The sequence below is a fragment of the Lolium perenne genome, chromosome 2, assembly GCF_019359855.2.
Source record: "Lolium perenne isolate Kyuss_39 chromosome 2, Kyuss_2.0, whole genome shotgun sequence".
NCBI classification, from domain to species: domain Eukaryota; kingdom Viridiplantae; phylum Streptophyta; class Magnoliopsida; order Poales; family Poaceae; genus Lolium; species Lolium perenne.
This window is the reverse complement of record NC_067245.2, coordinates 105,896,930-105,914,374: the sequence shown is the minus strand read 5'-3', so window position 1 is coordinate 105,914,374 and position 17,445 is coordinate 105,896,930. Positions and strand designations below refer to the sequence as shown.

Here is a 17,445-nt window from a genome sequence, read left to right as displayed (position 1 = left end):
GAGGTTGACAAGTGGATCCACTTGTGAGCATGAGAAATCCAGGACGTGTCCTCAAATTCAACAACCCACCCACCCACCCACTATTCCGCTTCCGACAGGTGGGCCCGGATTGTGGTGGCGCTTTATATGCGGGCCCCACTCGACTGGCACAACTTGATGCGCACAATTATTTGTTTTCTTCAATCTTTGATTTATTGGTTTCCTTTTTATTTTACCTGCACTTAATTGTTTTTTTTCCTCGCGATTTTCTAAGGTCTCCTCCTGCTCCTCCTCGTCGTCGTCTTCTCCTCAGTCTGCCTGCGCGGCCCGACCAATAGTCCGGTCGACACGGCTCCTGTTGCGCAGCGGGCGTGGCGGCGGCGGCGGCGGATATGGCGGGGGCGTCCGGGAGGGAGCCGCTCCTCCGCTCCGAGATCCACGGCTTCATCACCTACGCAGGTCGCCCTCTCCACTCCGAGCGCCGCAACTTCTCTTTTTTTTCTTTTTCCCCTTTCTCTCTGTTTTTCTTTTGCAGCCGCCGATTCTGTAGCTTTCTTGGGTTTCTTCGTTCGTTGTTCTCCTGTTCGAGGCGTGATTCGTTGGGGGCTCTGGAGGTTCTACCACTTGATGCCTCGCTCTCCGAGCTCTCGTGGTTCTTCAAGCGTCGCTGTTCATGCATTTCCACATCTCAGTACATGTGCTCTTATAGGGGCCAATCCGTGCTGTTTGTAGTTCGGATTGCAGATTCTATTTTTTTTGGGGTGTCGATTTTCTAGTGTTTTCTGTTGATGGAAATCCGTCCAATGCTCTGTTCTTTGGTTCATCAGATTCTTCCTGCCCTTTTTAACCATCAAGACTTTGATCTTCGAAGCTAAAGGCTTTGCGATTATCGTATTCGTTTCGGTCCCTCCTGTCGTTACGATGCTCCAGCACACTGCAATTTGCGTTTAGTTCGTTTCTATCTTTTGCTGTTGGAAGTAAGAATCGTTTGGTCGTCTGTTGAGCTGCGTTCTCACTTATGTTTCTTGTTGTGGTGGTTGGTGGACAGACCTGAACTTTGAGAAGCTCAAGGCGGAGGCCGCGGCGCGCTGGTTCCGGCCGAATGAGATCTACGCGGTCCTGGCGAACAATGAGAGGTTCAAGGTCCATGCACAGCCCATCGACAAGCCCGTCAGTATGTGCTCCGCATCAACCCTAAACCCTGCTCTTGACATCCATACCCACAGTGCTTGTTTAGCTTCCGTGATCGACTACCCAACATGGTGTGAACAAAAGGAAGATAGCTGCTATGCGTGTTGAAATTTCTAGATTGAGAGTGTAGGACGCTAGGTTGGGTGTGAAACAAATAATATGTCGGTATGAGTTCATTCCCTCCTGGTTCATTGTTTGGGGACAGAATGTGTCAGTTGACTTAGTGCTGGTACTTTTGAGGTGTTGACTCTACCATCCTTGGGATTCTCTTCTCTCTCAAGAAACACAAAGGCTTTGCGTTTTGATGCATTGATAGATAATGGAATTTAGTTCAAGCTTTGCACATGCTGTAGATTGGATCCAAGAGAGGATTTCGTACCAGGGTTGGTGCTGCATAGACCGTGCATCTTAATCGCCTATGCTAGGCCTCTAGAACACAATAGATGAATGTATGCATTTTGAGAACTGGAGTATTAGTAACATGATTGCCATAAAGTTCTCTTGCTCCGTAATGTTTGTGGACGCAGTCTTGTTTTTATTGTTCTCCTCAGTATACCATCTCTACTTCTCTAGTCTCTAGGGTTATAAGATAATATTCAATTACGGATGTAATAAAGTACTAATAAACATGATACACCAACTGGATCAGTTATGCTTTCCTCCCATGTGTGCAAGAATCAGAGTATACAAAATATAGCATTGAGGATTACTATGATACCATAAGTAAAATAAGCAGATTTTCCTGTCCTCAATGCAAATTTGCACTTAACTTTTACTTGTTATGAACCAGGTATTTGTACGTATTTATCTCATTTCGAGCAGACAACCCCCTTGTGTATTGAATTTGCTCACCTGTGTTTTTTTTTTTTTTTGAGAACCTGTCTATGTATTTAGAGGCTAGTTGTCACTATCGCTTTTTCGACTAAGATATTACTTTTAGTTACAATGATACTTTACAAGAGCATTATTCACATGATGGAATATATTTACATTTTGCTGCTTGTTTAATTCTTAGGTTGTTATTGATTTTGCATCTCTGTATTGCGTAAAGTGAACTTTTTTCAAAGCATGCTCGCTGAAATCCCTTTCTGGATCCTTGGTAAATCAACACCTGGAAAAAATCGGTAATGAAAGTGGTTAAAAAAATTATTAAAATAATATCATCGAATCGTGATAAATTCTGAAAGTAAACTGTTTTCACACCATTGTGTTTAGATACGGTTATAGCACTATAAATTCTATGTTGTTCTGATTGCAGTGCCTTGCGAAGATGCCTACATCTTGAAGTTTTGTTGAAAGTGTTTACTTTGTGTTGTTCTGTGAAATATAATCCTGTCATGTGCACTTAGCCATCAGTTGTAACTTTCTTTTAAAACCAGGTGGTACTATTGTTCTGTATGATCGTAAGGTCGTCCGTAACTTCCGAAAGGATGGTCATGATTGGAAGAAAAAGAAGGATGGCAAGACTGTCCAAGAAGCCCATGAAAAACTGAAGGTGAACCTCCCCCCCCCCCACACACACACACACACACACACACACATTTTTTTTGACTGTGAAGCCCCTACGGTGTGATTTTATTTTTCATTAAATATGTATAGAGCAAAATAGGTAATGAATTCTGTCATTTCACAGATAGGTAATGAAGAGAGGGTTCATGTCTATTACGCTCGAGGTGAGCATAATCCAAATTTCTTTAGGAGATGCTACTGGCTGCTTGACAAGTAAGACTTCAGCTCTACAAGTTCTTTTTTGTGCAATATTCATTACATTGATATTTGTTTGCGCAATTAATTTCTTGTTTCATGTAATCTGGTGTAGACATATGCGGTGAACTTTTTACTGGATTATCAGAAGTGTTCGGTTGTCTAAGGCTAATACAAATCTAGAGACATTTGTCGTCAAAATTGTTTGCTATCTACAATCTTTCTGAATTTTTGTTGAATGTTTGTATCCTCTAGTCTGAGAAACAGCTTTATATTAGCAGTGGGTAAAGTTTCATCACCACAGTAACTGGGACTTGATCTGTAGCAATGACTTTTTCTAAGGCTTACAGAATGCAGAGTGGCATGCAATTAACATTTTCCACTGTATGTATCAGATACAAACTCAGATGTAAATACATCTCTTTGCTGACATGGTTCTTGGTTGTTTCTTATTCAGAGAGGCTGAACGCATAGTTCTTGTGCATTATCGTCAAACATCTGAGGTTATTTGTTCCCCATCACACTTCTCTCTATTTTGAAGTATAATTAAAAGGCGTATGTTAGGTTAACCATGCTTGTTCTGTTGTTCATACTATTGTACATACTGTGCAAGCATATTAAACCTATATGTTCTGTTACACAGTCTCCTAATATGGTTCCTCTTGACCAGGAAAATGCCATAGCACATCCTAGCACAGAAGCCGAAGCAGAAGCGCCTACAGTAAATGTGATTCAATATAATACCTCTCCTCCGACTTCAGCAGATTCAGTCTCTGCTCATACTGAGCTATCATTCTCTACTCCTGCACCAGAGGAAATTAACTCACATGGTGGCAGTGCAATTTCTAGTGGTGAGATAGCTTCAGTCTTAATGATGAGTTGAACGTGTATGCACTCATTGAGAGCTTCTCGACAAAATGCTATGCTCCAGTTAACTAAAATGTTGCTTCATTGCACTCTCTGATAGCATGATATCATAATATGTGCAGACTGTTTGCTGTACTTCTTACAATTCTACTACTGTATCTTGAATTGCTACCATGCAGAAACTGGCGGCTCTACTCTGGAGGAGTTTTGGGTACATCTACTCGAGTCATCTATGAATAAGGATACTTCTTCTTGCGGTGGGACTTTTGGACCGAACTGCAATATTTCATATTACTTTTACATAAAGTGTAATATTGCTCATATATAAAACAGGAGGATCCGTGGCATTCAGTCAGCAGATTGAATATGGACCGAAGGATTCTGAAAGTAACATCAACATTGCAAATAATGTAAGTGAGCTGCTTTATTGAATTGCAATACTAGTATACTGTATGACTAAAATTGTGTACAAACTGAATTGCAAGTTAGAATATTGAAATAAACACTTACTTCTCTCAACCTTTTTTCTCTGTCAATACTCATGATGTTTTTAGGTGTATGTTGCTCCCTCTGTTCATGAATACAAGGCCACATCGTTTTTCGTGTCAAACTTTGACTATTGATTTAATTAACTAAATATAACTTATATGTCATTCAAAATATATATTGGAAAGTTCATTGAAATGTGCATCCGATGATATAGTTTTAAATGACATGCAACTCATATTTGGTTAACCAACAAAGTTTGCCTTAAAAAGCAAAGTGGCATTGTATTTAAGAACGGAGAAAGTATTTTTTTAATATGCAAGGTTTATATCTTGTGAATCAGTAGGTCTTCTGTTCTGCCACAATATATCTTTATATTTTTTCATATGAAATATTAATATTCTTATTTTTGGCTCTGGAAAACATGCCTAAGATTATTTTTTGATTTTGCCATTATAAATTGCCTAGCTTTTTTTTTTTACTTTAATAAGATATTATTGGTATTTTTTTGTTCTATTGTGTTTCCATGGAGATTAATGTGCAATGTGTGTAGATTTTTGTGTTAATTCCATACTGATGCATGGCATGGAAATCAGTTAATGCATCATCATAATGCATTAGGTCTGACAGTCGGGTTATGTGCTGCAAAGAGATTGGACGAGCCAATTTTTTTTCTGTCTTAGTTATTTGCTTGATCTTGACCTAAAATACGATCTATCTTTCATCCGTTGGGGCTTAGAGGACATTTTTTCAAACATGTGATGTGATGGGTGCATATTTTGCTTCATTATTATCACTTTGTGACTCCACATTGGCAGCTTGGATGGATCGCTAATTTATCTTATGCCGGCTATATTAGTTTCATCACTTAATTTGATGCTCAAAGCTTATTCTACTTATTATGCCCTCAATCAGGTACCTGCAAACCATGTTGGAGCTCTGGATCATCAAGGAGACCAGCCTCAATACCTTCTAACACAAGATCTAGATTCTATATCACAGCAATTTCTAAATTCTTCGCAGAAAACTCTAGTGGATGGTAATATTCCTAATGATGTGCCTGCTAGGGAGAACAGTCTCGGACTGTGGAAGTACTTGAATGATGACAGTCCTTGTTTAGGGGATAATATTGTGAGCAACGAAAAATTCTTCAACATCACTGATTTCTCCCCAGAATGGTCTTACTCGACAGAGCATACCAAGGTTTGCCACTTTTATGTTGTATACTGAGCTACTATTCATTCTTGTTTAATCGTAGTTGCGTATTGACATTCCAACTCTTCAGTTTTGATCGGAATGTTCCACTACATCTTCATCTGACACCAGTTACCATTTAAAAAAAATCTATCATGTACTTCTCTTGTTAGGATGGTTGCTTTCATAACTGCAATGTAGTGAATGCATGTACATATATAATGTATTATACTGAAAAGTTGCATGCGTAATCCACATGAGCTCATATACTTATAAATTGTAATATTCTATCATATTAAAAAAAAAAATTGACAGCTTCTGAATTGTAGATCCTGGTGGTTGGGCACTACAATGAGCACTACACACATCCTGGTGGTTCCAATATGTACGGTATCTTTGGTGATAACTGTGTTGCTGCACATATGGTTCAAACTGGTGTTTATCGTTTCATGGTTGGACCACATACACCTGGACAAGTGGAGTTTTATTTGACTCTAGATGGGAAAACGCCGATCAGCGAGGTTTTGAGTTTTGAGTATCGTAGTATGCCTGGCAGTTCATTGCAGACTGCGTTGAAGCCTTTGGACGATGAATACATGAAGTCAAAGCTTCAGATGCAGATGAGACTAGCTCGTCTACTGTTTGTTACAAACAAGAAAAAGATAGCACCAAGGCTTCTTGTCGAAGGTAGCAAAGTTTCCAATCTCATCTCGGCATCGCCAGAGAAGGAATGGGCGGATCTGTGGAAAATTGCTAGTGATTCTGAAGGTACACATGTTCCTGCTACCGAGGACTTGCTTGAATTAGTAATGCGGAATAGATTGCAAGAATGGCTTTTGGAAAGAGTAATTGGAGGCCATAAGTCAACCGGCCGTGATGATCTAGGACAAGGACCTATCCATCTATGTTCTTTCCTTGGGTATACTTGGGCTATCCGCTTGTTTTCTGCGTCTGGGTTCTCCTTGGATTTTCGTGATTCTTCTGGCTGGACAGCTCTACACTGGGCTGCATATCACGGAAGGTATCCTTTATTTTCTAATTTTATATCCTTCCTTTCGCTGATTAGCATTGGAATATAGAAAAATGGCTGCAAAAATCATTTTCTATGTGTGTTCTGGTTCTGGCAAACTATGACATGTTTGTGAAATTTGCAAGTCAAACTTCATTGGACCTAACTGACTACAAGCCTTTATTGTTTGTCAAACAAAATGAGCCATATATTGTTTTCAACGACCTGCTAGCTATGGAAAGGTCTATGTGAAAATTATCTCATCCACTGTATTAGATGGTTACCTTAGACACATTTGATTGTTCTCACCTTAGGTGACCAGTAATTTGTAATCTTGGAAACATTATGTGTTGGAATATACTGCTACATATATCTTTATGAATTAGAATCATCTTGTTAATTATTTTTCTTTAACTTTTGGCAGGGAAAGAATGGTTGCTGCTCTTTTATCTGCTGGAGCAAATCCAAGCCTGGTTACAGATCCTACATCGGATTCCCCTGGTGGATGCACTCCTGCTGATCTGGCAGCAAAACAAGGTTATGTGGGCTTAGCTGCATATCTTGCTGAGAAAGGATTGACCGCACATTTTGAGTCTATGTCACTGTCCAAGGATACTGGGCGATCACCATCAAGGACGAAACTGACAAAAGTACAGAGCGAGAAGTTTGAGAATCTTAGTGAACAAGAACTTTGCTTAAAAGAATCTTTAGCGGCCTATCGAAATGCTGCTGATGCTGCTAGTAATATCCAAGCCGCATTAAGGGATAGAACCCTGAAGCTTCAAACAAAAGCAATTCAATTGGCTAATCCTGAGATTCAAGCAGCTGCGATAGTTGCTGCTATGAGGATTCAGCATGCATTCCGGAACTACAATAAAAAGAAAGAGATGAGAGCTGCTGCACGAATACAAAATCATTTCCGCACATGGAAGGTCAGAAGGAACTTCACAAACATGCGAAGACAAGCTATTAGAATACAGGTAAGTTGTATGTTTCTATTGCGTGATTTGATTTGTTTTCTATGGGGGAATTTATTGCATAAATATCCTCCATACTGCTGAAAAGCACTTAAGTTTTGATATTCAGTGTGTCGGAGGAACCAGGTGATGTCATTTGGAAGCTCTTTTTTTTTTTTGGAGAGCAAATGGAGTTATTTCTCTGTGCTGTTATCACACAATTATCTGCTGTAATGATTATAATATTTCCCCAGGCTGCATACCGAGGCCATCAAGTGAGACGTCAGTACCGCAAGGTAATCTGGTCTGTTGGAGTTGTGGAGAAAGCTATTTTGCGATGGAGAAAGAAGAGAAAAGGCTTGCGCGGCATTGCAAATGGAATGCCAGTAGAAATGACAGTGGATGTGGAACCTGCAAGCACCGCAGAGGAAGGTTTCTTCCAGGCAAGCCGGCAACAAGCTGAGGACAGGTTTAATAGATCAGTGGTACGTGTTCAAGCTCTGTTTCGTTGTCATCGGGCACAACATGAGTACCGGAGGATGAGGATTGCTCATGAGGAGGCCAAGGTATGTATTTTACTCTCTTCAATACTGATCTGCAATTCTCTTTGGGTAGATGGCAGAGCTTGTGAGAATGCCTAAGGCGATATCTAAAATCCTGAATGAAGTTAGTTTAATAGGAACCGTGTCTCTGATATTGCCGTGATCCTACTGTTGCAGTATTTGCTTCATTTAGGATGCTTAAGCTTAATTTAGAATATGAGTGCAAACCGTTCTGAAGCCTATTTACAGAATACATTAGATTGGCAAATTCCTAAGTTACATGTAATCATATATAGGAGACCTGCAACCAACAGCAAAACCACCACGCTGCTGCACTGTTTCTGTTTCTTGTTACTATGAAACACCATGGTATTTTCTGAATCGTGTGCTTGTCACTGTTGGCGCAGCTGGAGTTCAGTGAAGAGCAGAAGCAGGGACCGGGACACAGGAGCTGAATTGGCTTTGTAGGTGCCTTGTAATTCTCTTCTTGTAAATTAAGAAGAACCACAGCTTGAGGATGCTGATGTACATTTTAGGACCATCTGATGCTTTTGGGGCACTCTGGATTATGTATTCTCTGCTTGCGCATGTTACCATGGTTCGCAATTTGCCAGGGTTTTAGCTATGGCATTGTGCTTGCAGGTGTCTGTAGATGCAAGTACCGACCAGGTTGTAATTGCTAACAATAAGTGCCGGCTGGGCCAGTGACCTAATAGGATATTTTATCTAGCTAGTACTTCCTATTGCTTGCTTTCACGGCTTCGTTCATATTTATTTCAAAATTGGTGTTTCTTTTGGTCGATTACTGTGAGATGACTTCAGTGAAACAATCAAGAAATCTGGGGTCAAACTTAATGTGAGATGACTTCAGTGACCAACGCAGATTATCAAGTTGAAAGCTTACGTAACGAATTAAGCACTAGAGCTACGTTCAATGTAATTTCCCCAACACTAGAGCTGGAGCTACTTTCCATGTCTCACAACAACAAGGTATAAACGTCGTAAAGAAAAAAACGTGGTAGTACTACATAACTGAAAAAACCAGTGCACAGATCCAATTGCCTCTTCTGCCTGCTCCGCTTGACCAGTCGATCTCATGGCCTGCGACGAAGGGGTTGTGGAGGGCTGCGAGCCTGATGGGCGCGCAGGCGGACGGAGACGACCCACGCAGCGCATCGACGACGGGATGGATCTCCCAGCACTCCGATGAGCTCCTGCTAGAGATCGATCCTGCTTCCTAACATTACAAGACAAGGGTGTCAGTCAGCCAGAAGTGATTTAAATGGGGCAGTCATTGCGCAACTTGTTGTGCCATGATTATTAGCTCACCCACGAAGGCGCATCGTCTATCCGGATTTGGGATTTCATTACAAGACAAGGGTCTCCATTGTTGGATTTGGCGGATTGGGCAAAACAACTCTTGCCAAAGCAGTGTATGAGAAGATCAAAGTTCAATTTGATTGTGCGGCTTTTGTTTCGGTGTCTCAGAGTCCTGACATGAAAAGAGTTTTCAAGGATATGCTCTATGAACTTGATAAGAAGAAGTATGAAGAAATTCATAAGACAACAAGGGGTGAAAAGCAACTCCTTGATGAACTCTTCGAATTCCTAGAGAACAAGAGGATATCCTGCTTAACTGTCCCAATTGTATTGTTCATTTCGTTTTGTAAATTAGATTCCACTACTTTCTCTTGTCTCTGTCTTTGCGTGCAATTTCTCGGAGATAGCATATGTACTCGTCCATTGTTATGGAAAACTTTTTAATTTATCCCATGTCACTCTCTCAAATAACAATAGAAATCGTAGTTATTCTTTGGTTTGTTTACTGACTAACACTCTCGCAAACTGATATATGTACCTCATTGTAATTGACGACATATGGGATGAACAAGTTTGGAGGTTTATCAAGTGTGCTTTCTCTCCGAACAGCCTTGGTAGTCGGCTAATCACAACTACCCGCAAAGCTAATGTGTCTAAATTAAGCATGTAGCTCTTCCAGTACTGAAGATTTAATTTATATAAGGAAACCACTTTCTGATGATTACTCCCAAAGGCTCTTCTACAGAAGGATATTTAAAAGCGACACTGGATGTCCTCATGAATTAGAGAAGGTGTCCAAAGGTATCTTGAGGAAATGTGGTGGAGTACCATTAGCCATTATTACTATAGCTAGTCTTTTGGCTAGTAACCAAAAGATCAAAACAAATGACAGTGGTGTCTTTTGCTCAATTTCTATTGGTCGTGGACTTGCTGAAGGTGATAGTCTAGAGGAGATGCAAAAAATATTGTCATTTAGCTATTATGATCTGCCCTCGAATCTGAAGACTTGTTTATTATACCTGAGTATATTCCCAGAAGACCACGATATTCAGAGAGATCGGCTTATATGGAGGTGGATAGCCGAAGGTTTCGTACGACTTGAGAAACAACGAACTAGCATGTTTGAGCTCGGGGAAAGTTACTTCAATGAGCTGGTAAACAGATATATGATTCAACCAGTAGGCATCGACGCTGAAGGTAGAGCAGCCTGTCGTGTTCATGACATGGTACTTGATCTCATCCGTTCTTTGTCAGATGAAGAAACTTTGTTACTATATTGGATGGTAGTCAGCGTGGGACACCTAATTCTCAGAGCAAGATACACAGATTATCTCTCCAAAATGGCACGGGAGATACTTTCATTCCTCAGCTCGCTACCACGAGCATGTCACAAGTGAGATCTGTTACTCTTTCTGAACCTGTTATTGATGTTATGCCATCCCTCTCAAGCTTTGGAGTTTTACGTATGTTGGACTTAGAAGGTTGCAAGATGCCAAAAAGTTGGTACAAGATTAATCTGAAGTATATCGGGAATCTGTTACATCTGAGGTACCTAGGACTAGATGATTTATATATTGAAGAGCTCCATGTGGAAATTGGAGAGCTACAATATTTGCAAACGCTGGACGTATCAGGGTCTCGTATAAATGAGTTGCCCCCAAGTGTTATTCTGCTTAAACATTTGGTGTGTTTGAGTATCAGATATGACACAAATATGCCGGTTGGGATAGGTAAATTGGTGTCCCCAGAGGAGCTGAGCTATCTGAGGGTGGACAGTAGCCAAAACAATGGTAAAGAGTTGGGCCATCTGACTGAACTGAAGGTGCTCGAGATTATGTTGGGGGAATTTGATGGGAGCCTAGAAAAAATATTGGCGGAGTCCTTCAACAATCTGCACAAACTACTAACTCTGTCTATTGTATGTTTTATTCCTTGTGAGGGTGCGATGATCATGCTAGATGGTTGTCAAGCTTCATGCGCACTAGCTAACGCAACCAAAAGTCTGAACTGATGGAAAGGGTTAGACAATCCACTTATACATCTCAACACCACTTGACATAGGCATCCCCAATGGACCTGCCAAAGATGGCACCCGAGGTTTACTGAATGTCCACGACCCGAAGTTTATGAAGTCCGGAAACCCAATTAAGAGATAGTTTTGGAAAGATAGAGTTGTATTAGGAATAAGACTTGTAACTATTAGGAATAAGAGTCTCCCGGTTTCTGTAACTTGTACATCACGAAACATTCGGCTCCACCTCCTATATAAGGGGAAGTCGAAGGAGAAACAGAGGATCAATTTAATTGTCAACATAATCCTAGTTTTCTAGCAGTCGAGTACTTTTCCGGCTGAACCCTCGAAATCTACTTGCCCTCTACTTCCTACGAAAACCCTACTCTACAATCTATAGGCATTGACAAGTCGATACCTTGTCAATTGGCGTCGTCTATGGGGATTAGAGGCGACAAGGAGCTGATCTCGATGGCACGCTCAACATCGTCGACGTCTTCGATGGCAAGCAATGCGTTGGACAGAGGTAAATAGATCGAAACTGGTCTAGTCGATTTTGTTTCTCACCGCCCTCCCATTTGGATGCATATGCATATCTGGAGGAGCCTATGGAGATGACATTCGGAAGCGTCCACTTCCGCGTCGGAAAAGAGGGATCACATCGTCTCGAGGTTCCGATTTCGTCGGGATCGTCGGCGGTCGGTTCCGATCTTTCGGAATCATCGTTCGAGATGGGCGACGAGGAGATTTCGCCGCCACGCTTCATCGAGACTGCAACAAGCGAAAAACTCGCCAAGATCTTCGGTAGCATGTCCTTCGAGTCGTCTGCGGACTCCAACATAAGCAGCGACTCAGACAACGTCGACAGCTTCAGCTTCATCGACAAATCCACTTCCGTCAGGGAGGTCTTCGCCGATCTATGCGACGGTGTCACCAATCCCGACGAAGATCAAACTTCAAAATACCATCAAATCTATGTGATTGGAGAAGCAAGTCGCCCACAAGAGGAGACATCAGAAGCCTTCGATGATGCGGGAAATCCGTACATCGATCCCGCTGATCTTACGCGGGGTCTGGGAACCAAATATATCGGACCTGCAACGCGACAGAGGGTGCAATTTCCGCAAGCGGTTTGGGACAGAGTTGCAAGAGCTATTGATGGCACAGAACCGATGACCATAACCGCCACAGCTCAAGAGTTGCAAGCATACCAATATAGACTCGCTCGTGCTGGACGGGAACTCAAAAAACAGAGAATTGAGCTTGATAGGAGAAAAGCCGCAGCTTCCAAATCAAGCAGGCGAAGAGCTGAGCTGAGTCGACAATCAGGTACTTCGGGAGGAGATAGTCACAGAGCAGCTCGTAATAGGGCAAGGTCTCGGTTGCAGCATATACCTGAAGCCGAGAGGGAGAACCTAGTCCAAAACATCGACATGTCCTTTATGTCGATAGATACGAGGGGGATTATTATTCCAAAGACACCAGAAGCTGGATATATAGCGACACAGGCTTTCATCCTGGCGTCCATGCCACCTCCCGGAGATCCAAGAGAAACACTGTATAACATGGCCATGGCAGGAGTTGGAGCCATGGGAACAGCGTTCGCAGGTACAAGCACGTCTCCCGAAGGCACTGCAAGACAAAATAGTCCACGACCTACGGTAGTAGTGCAAGATCCTCCAAGATCGAGTGGTGCAAGAGATACAGCGACACAGGCAAGGGTCGATAGAGCGCGACAAGAAAGGAGAGATCGTCGGCACTCACCAGAGGTCGACGAGGAGGATATGTGCGGACTTCCTTGCTTTACACGGAGAGTTCGCAAAACGCGGGTTCCATCTGGCTTCAAGTTGCCCGACAACTATAAAAAGTTCGATGGCCTGCAAGATCCCGAGGATTGGCTAATCGACTATCTAGAGACAGTAAAACTGATGGGCGGAACTAGAGCCACGGCCATGCAAAGCATCCAGGTGCACTTGAGTGGAGCAGCGCGGTCATGGATAAAAAAGCTGCCTCCTGGTTCCATCGACAGCTGGGAAAGTTTCGATGATATATTTGTGAAGAACTTCCGATCCACGTGCAAGAAACCCGCATCATTGGAGCAACTAAGGGTCTGCAGAAAAAAGTATGATAAACCAATGAGGATGTATATACAGAGGTGGAACATCATCAAAAACTCGGCAGAAAACATATCTGACGAAAAAGCAATAGATGCATTTGTTGCTGGAATCCGAAGGAGGGACTTTGTCGAGGATTTGGGAAGAACCAACCCGAAAACAATAGTAGCACTCATGGAAATAGCGAATCGTTGGGCAGATGGAGAAGATGCTGTTCATAATAAACGGTACAGGTCGCCTGAGGATGAGCGCAACCGGAACTTTCAAAATAGGCGACGATTCTCTCGACAGTTCTCAGATTATGATGCTCCCGGTCAAGTATCGGCTGGTTTCCAAGGAAATAGTGGAAGTAATAGTCGATATGGTTATTAAAAGAGTGGTGAGCAGCGCAACGATTACAAGGATGGCTCTCGTCCTAACAGGCAAAATAGTGGATCGAGGTTCCAAAGGCCGTATGTGTCACCCGAAGATCTCTTGAACGGGCCGTGCCAAATGCATTTCTTTCTCGACAATAACGGAAAGAGGCAGTCTGGGCATCTGCAGAAGGACTGCCAAACTTTCCTGGCACTACACAGATATGCAGGGCATACCAGCACGCAGGCAGTAAACAAAAACCCCCAGGGGCCAAGGAGTGAGATTCACCTTCCACCTCCTCCCGCAATCACGGACGAAAATCGACACCAGTTGCAATTGGCGGCAGATCCACACCCGCCCCCTTATATCGACACCAATGGTGCGGTCTCGATGATTCAGAAGGCCAGGCCATCCAATAGAGCTCAAAAAGTAATTTCGCGACACGTCTTCATGGCAGAAAAGATGCCTCCACCAACAATCGAGTACCTCAATTGGTCCGGACAGGACATTGGTTTCACCATAGCGGACCACCCGCAACAAGTCCCGCGACCAAGGCAATCAGCTTTGATCTTACCAGCGGTGATCGCAGGATTCGATGTTTCACGAGTTTTCATAGATGGAGGCAGCAGTCTGAACCTCATGTATGCAGATACATTGAGGAAGATGAACATATCCTTGGCAAACTTAAAACCAACCAACACACGTTTCCATGGTATTACACCGGACAAGACGAGTTATCCATTAGGAAAGAGCAATCTCGACGTTCAGTTCGGAACCCGAGAGAATTACAGAATAGAGAGGCTGGAGTTCGAAGTCGTGGATTTCCCATCACAGTACCATGCTTTACTGGGACGACCCGCGTACGACAGGTTAATGGCAGTACCACATTACACATACTTGTTGTGGAGACTCCCTGGACCCAAGGGCCCAATCACAGTGAAAGGCAGTTTCGCGCTAGCTGATAAGTGCGACAAGGATTTTCATCGACTGTCAGAAACTTTTGGGATGCAAGCAGAGTATATGGCGTCAAGGCTAACAACTGATTATGACGTGTTGCCTGATGGAGGGAGGCCGCTAAAGGAGCCAACCTTTGACACAACCAAAAATTCAAAGGAAGTGTAGATCCACCCGACAGATCCCAAGAAGACGACAGCTATCGCAACAAACATGGATCTCGCATAGGAAATGGTGCTCGTCGAGTTCCTCTGTGAGTGATGGGAAATCTTTGCATGGTGTCCAGCTGACATGCCAGGAGTACCCAGGGAACTTGCCGAGCACCCTCTTAACTTGGATCCAATGGCCAGACCAATCAAACAACCTTTAAGGCATTTCTCGGAACTAAACCACAAAGCTATGCTGTCAGAAATCAATCGACTCAGAGAAGCTGAATTTATCAAAGAGTTACATACATAGGCCATGGGTAGCTAACCCACTGCTGGTCCCGAAGAAAAACACAGAAGTCCTTCGCATGTGCGTCAGCTTCACGTGTCTCAATAAACATTGTCCAAAGGATCACTTCCCCCTTCCAAGGATCGATCAAATTATCGACTCCACGGCAGGCTGTGAACGTCTTTCCTTCCTGGATGCATATTATGGTTATAACCAGATCCGACTAAAAGAAGATGATGAGGTCAATACAGCTTTTATAATACCATATGGCGTGTTGTGCTATAGAACAATGCCCTTCGGGTTAAGAAACGCGGGAGCAACATATCAACAGATGATGCAGAAGTGCCTTGCCACACAGATTGGCAAGAACGTTCAAGTATACATTGACGATGTTGTCATAAAAACAAAGAAGGGGTCAACCTTGATTGAGGATCTCAAGGAAACTTTCGACAATCTCGATAAATTCTGCCTCAAGCTGAACCCGATGAAATGCTCCTTTGGCGTCCCTGCAGGAGAACTTCTTGGGTTTCTGGTGTCAGCAAGAGGAATCAAGGCTAACCCGGAGAAAATCCAGGCAATCGTGACGATGCGGAAACCAACAAAGTTAAAGGAAATACAACAGCTAACTGGGCGAGTCGCAGCTTTAAGCAGATTCGTCGCTAGGCTGGGAGAAAAGGCGTTGCCGTTCTACGCTTTGATCAAGCAGGGAGAAAAGTTCGAGTGGAATGAAGAAGCAGACAAAGCTTTTGAGGACCTCAAGTGCACAATCTCGACACCACCAATATTGGTGGCACCCAAGGAAAAGGAACCTCTCCTGTTATATATCGCAGCCACGCCTCAAGTGGTTAGCACAGTACTTGTGATCGAAAGAGAAGAAGAAGGAAAACTCCATGGAGTCCAGTGGCATGTATACTTCATCAGTGAAGTTTTATCGCCTTCAAAACAATGGTACCCGCAGTACCAGAAGTTAGCATATGGAGTATTCACAACCGCAAGAAAACTGTGACACTATTTTTTGGCGCATCCGATAATAGTGGTCAATGAGGCACCTTTATCCAATATATTAAACAACCCAGAGGCTACGGGTCGTGTCTCCCTTTGGGGAATAGAGTTTTCCCCTCGGGACATCACGTATGAGAAAAGAAAAGCAATAAAGTCGCAGATCTTACCAGACTTCGTCGCAGAGTGGATGGAGATGCAAAACATGGGACCCCCAGATTTGTCAAGAACCCGGACCATGAACTTCGACGGGTCCAAGAGGCTAGAAGGAGCTGGAGCACGCGTGATACTAGTGTCACCTCAAGGCGACAAGTTGAAATATGTGCTACGGATGACATTTCCAAACGCATCCAATAATGAGGCGGAGTACGAAGCACTCATGCATGGGATGAAGATGGCGAAAGCCTGCGGAGTAACACGATTAAAAATCTTCGGCGATTCACAGCTAGTGGCTCAACAGGTGATGAATCAGTGTGACGCAGTTAACGGCAGTATGATTGCATACAAAGAAGTATACAATGAACTCGAGAAACTTTTCGACGGGTGATACGTCTCCAACGTATCTATAATTTCTGATGTTCCATGCTAGTTTTATGACAATACTTACATGTTTTGCTCATACTTTATAATGATTTTATGCATTTTCCGGAACTAACCTATTAACAAGATGCCGAGGTGCCAGTTCCTGTTTTTTGCTGTTTTTGGTTTCCAGAAAGGCTGTTCGGGCAATATTCTCGGAATTGGACGAAACAAAAGCCCACGATCTTATATTTCACGGAAGGTTTCAGAAGTCCGAAGGGGAGACGAGGAAGGGCAGCAGGGGACCCACACAATATGGCGGCGCGGGTAGCCCCCTGGCCGCGCCGACCTATGGGGAGGGAGCCCCCTGGCTCCTCCGACTCCGTCTCTTCGCCTATAAAATCCCTCGTGACCTAAAAACCCAATACCAATTGACGAAACTCTAGAAAGACTCCAGGTACGCTGCCGTCATCGCGAAACTCCGTTTCGGGGGACAGAAATCTCTGTTCCGGCACGCCGCCGAGACGGGGAATTGCCCCCGGAGTCATCTCCATCGACACCACCGCCATCTTCATCGCCATTGCTGTCTCCCATGATGAGGAGGGAGTAGTTCTCCCCTGAGGATGAGGGCTCTACCGGTAGCTATGTGGTTCATCTCTCTCTCCCATGGTGTGATCTTTATGTGATCATGAGCTTTGTATCACTATTAATCTATGTGCTACTCTAGTGATGTTATTAAAGTAGTCTATTCCTCCTCCATGATGTAATGTTGACAGTGTGTGCATCATGTAGTACTTGGCATAGGTTATGA

At 43.2% G+C, this 17,445-nt stretch overlaps 1 protein-coding gene and 1 pseudogene across 1 annotated transcript; both read left to right on the top strand.

Annotated features, from left to right (window-relative positions):
* Window positions 1-269: 269 nt before the first annotated feature.
* On the top strand, window positions 270-8,684 carry LOC127333741 (calmodulin-binding transcription activator CBT). Its single transcript, XM_051360170.2, has 13 exons — window positions 270-438; window positions 1,028-1,153; window positions 2,550-2,665; window positions 2,804-2,892; window positions 3,332-3,377; window positions 3,545-3,725; window positions 3,921-3,998; window positions 4,075-4,151; window positions 5,143-5,430; window positions 5,751-6,442; window positions 6,855-7,410; window positions 7,641-7,952; window positions 8,336-8,684. Exons 1-13 carry the CDS (start codon window positions 372-374, stop codon window positions 8,381-8,383), a joined length of 2,676 nt encoding a protein of 891 aa, XP_051216130.1. The 5' UTR covers window positions 270-371; the 3' UTR covers window positions 8,384-8,684.
* Window positions 8,685-8,789: 105 nt separating this feature from the next.
* The window catches only part of LOC127328867 (disease resistance protein RGA5-like), a 282,550-nt pseudogene continuing 273,894 nt past the window's right edge, over window positions 8,790-17,445 (top strand).

What these genes read in the sequence shown, in the direction of transcription:
- LOC127333741 (XM_051360170.2), top strand. Translation starts at nt 372, where the DNA reads ATGGCGGGGGCGTCCGGGAGGGAGCCGCTCCTCCGCTCCGAGATCCAC. An exon ending in CGGCTTCATCACCTACGCAG is followed by an intron (nt 439 to 1,027) that starts GTCGCCCTCTCC and finishes GTTGGTGGACAG; the next exon opens with ACCTGAACTTTGAGAAGCTC. An exon ending in AAGCCCATGAAAAACTGAAG is followed by an intron (nt 2,666 to 2,803) that starts GTGAACCTCCCC and finishes GTCATTTCACAG; the next exon opens with ATAGGTAATGAAGAGAGGGT.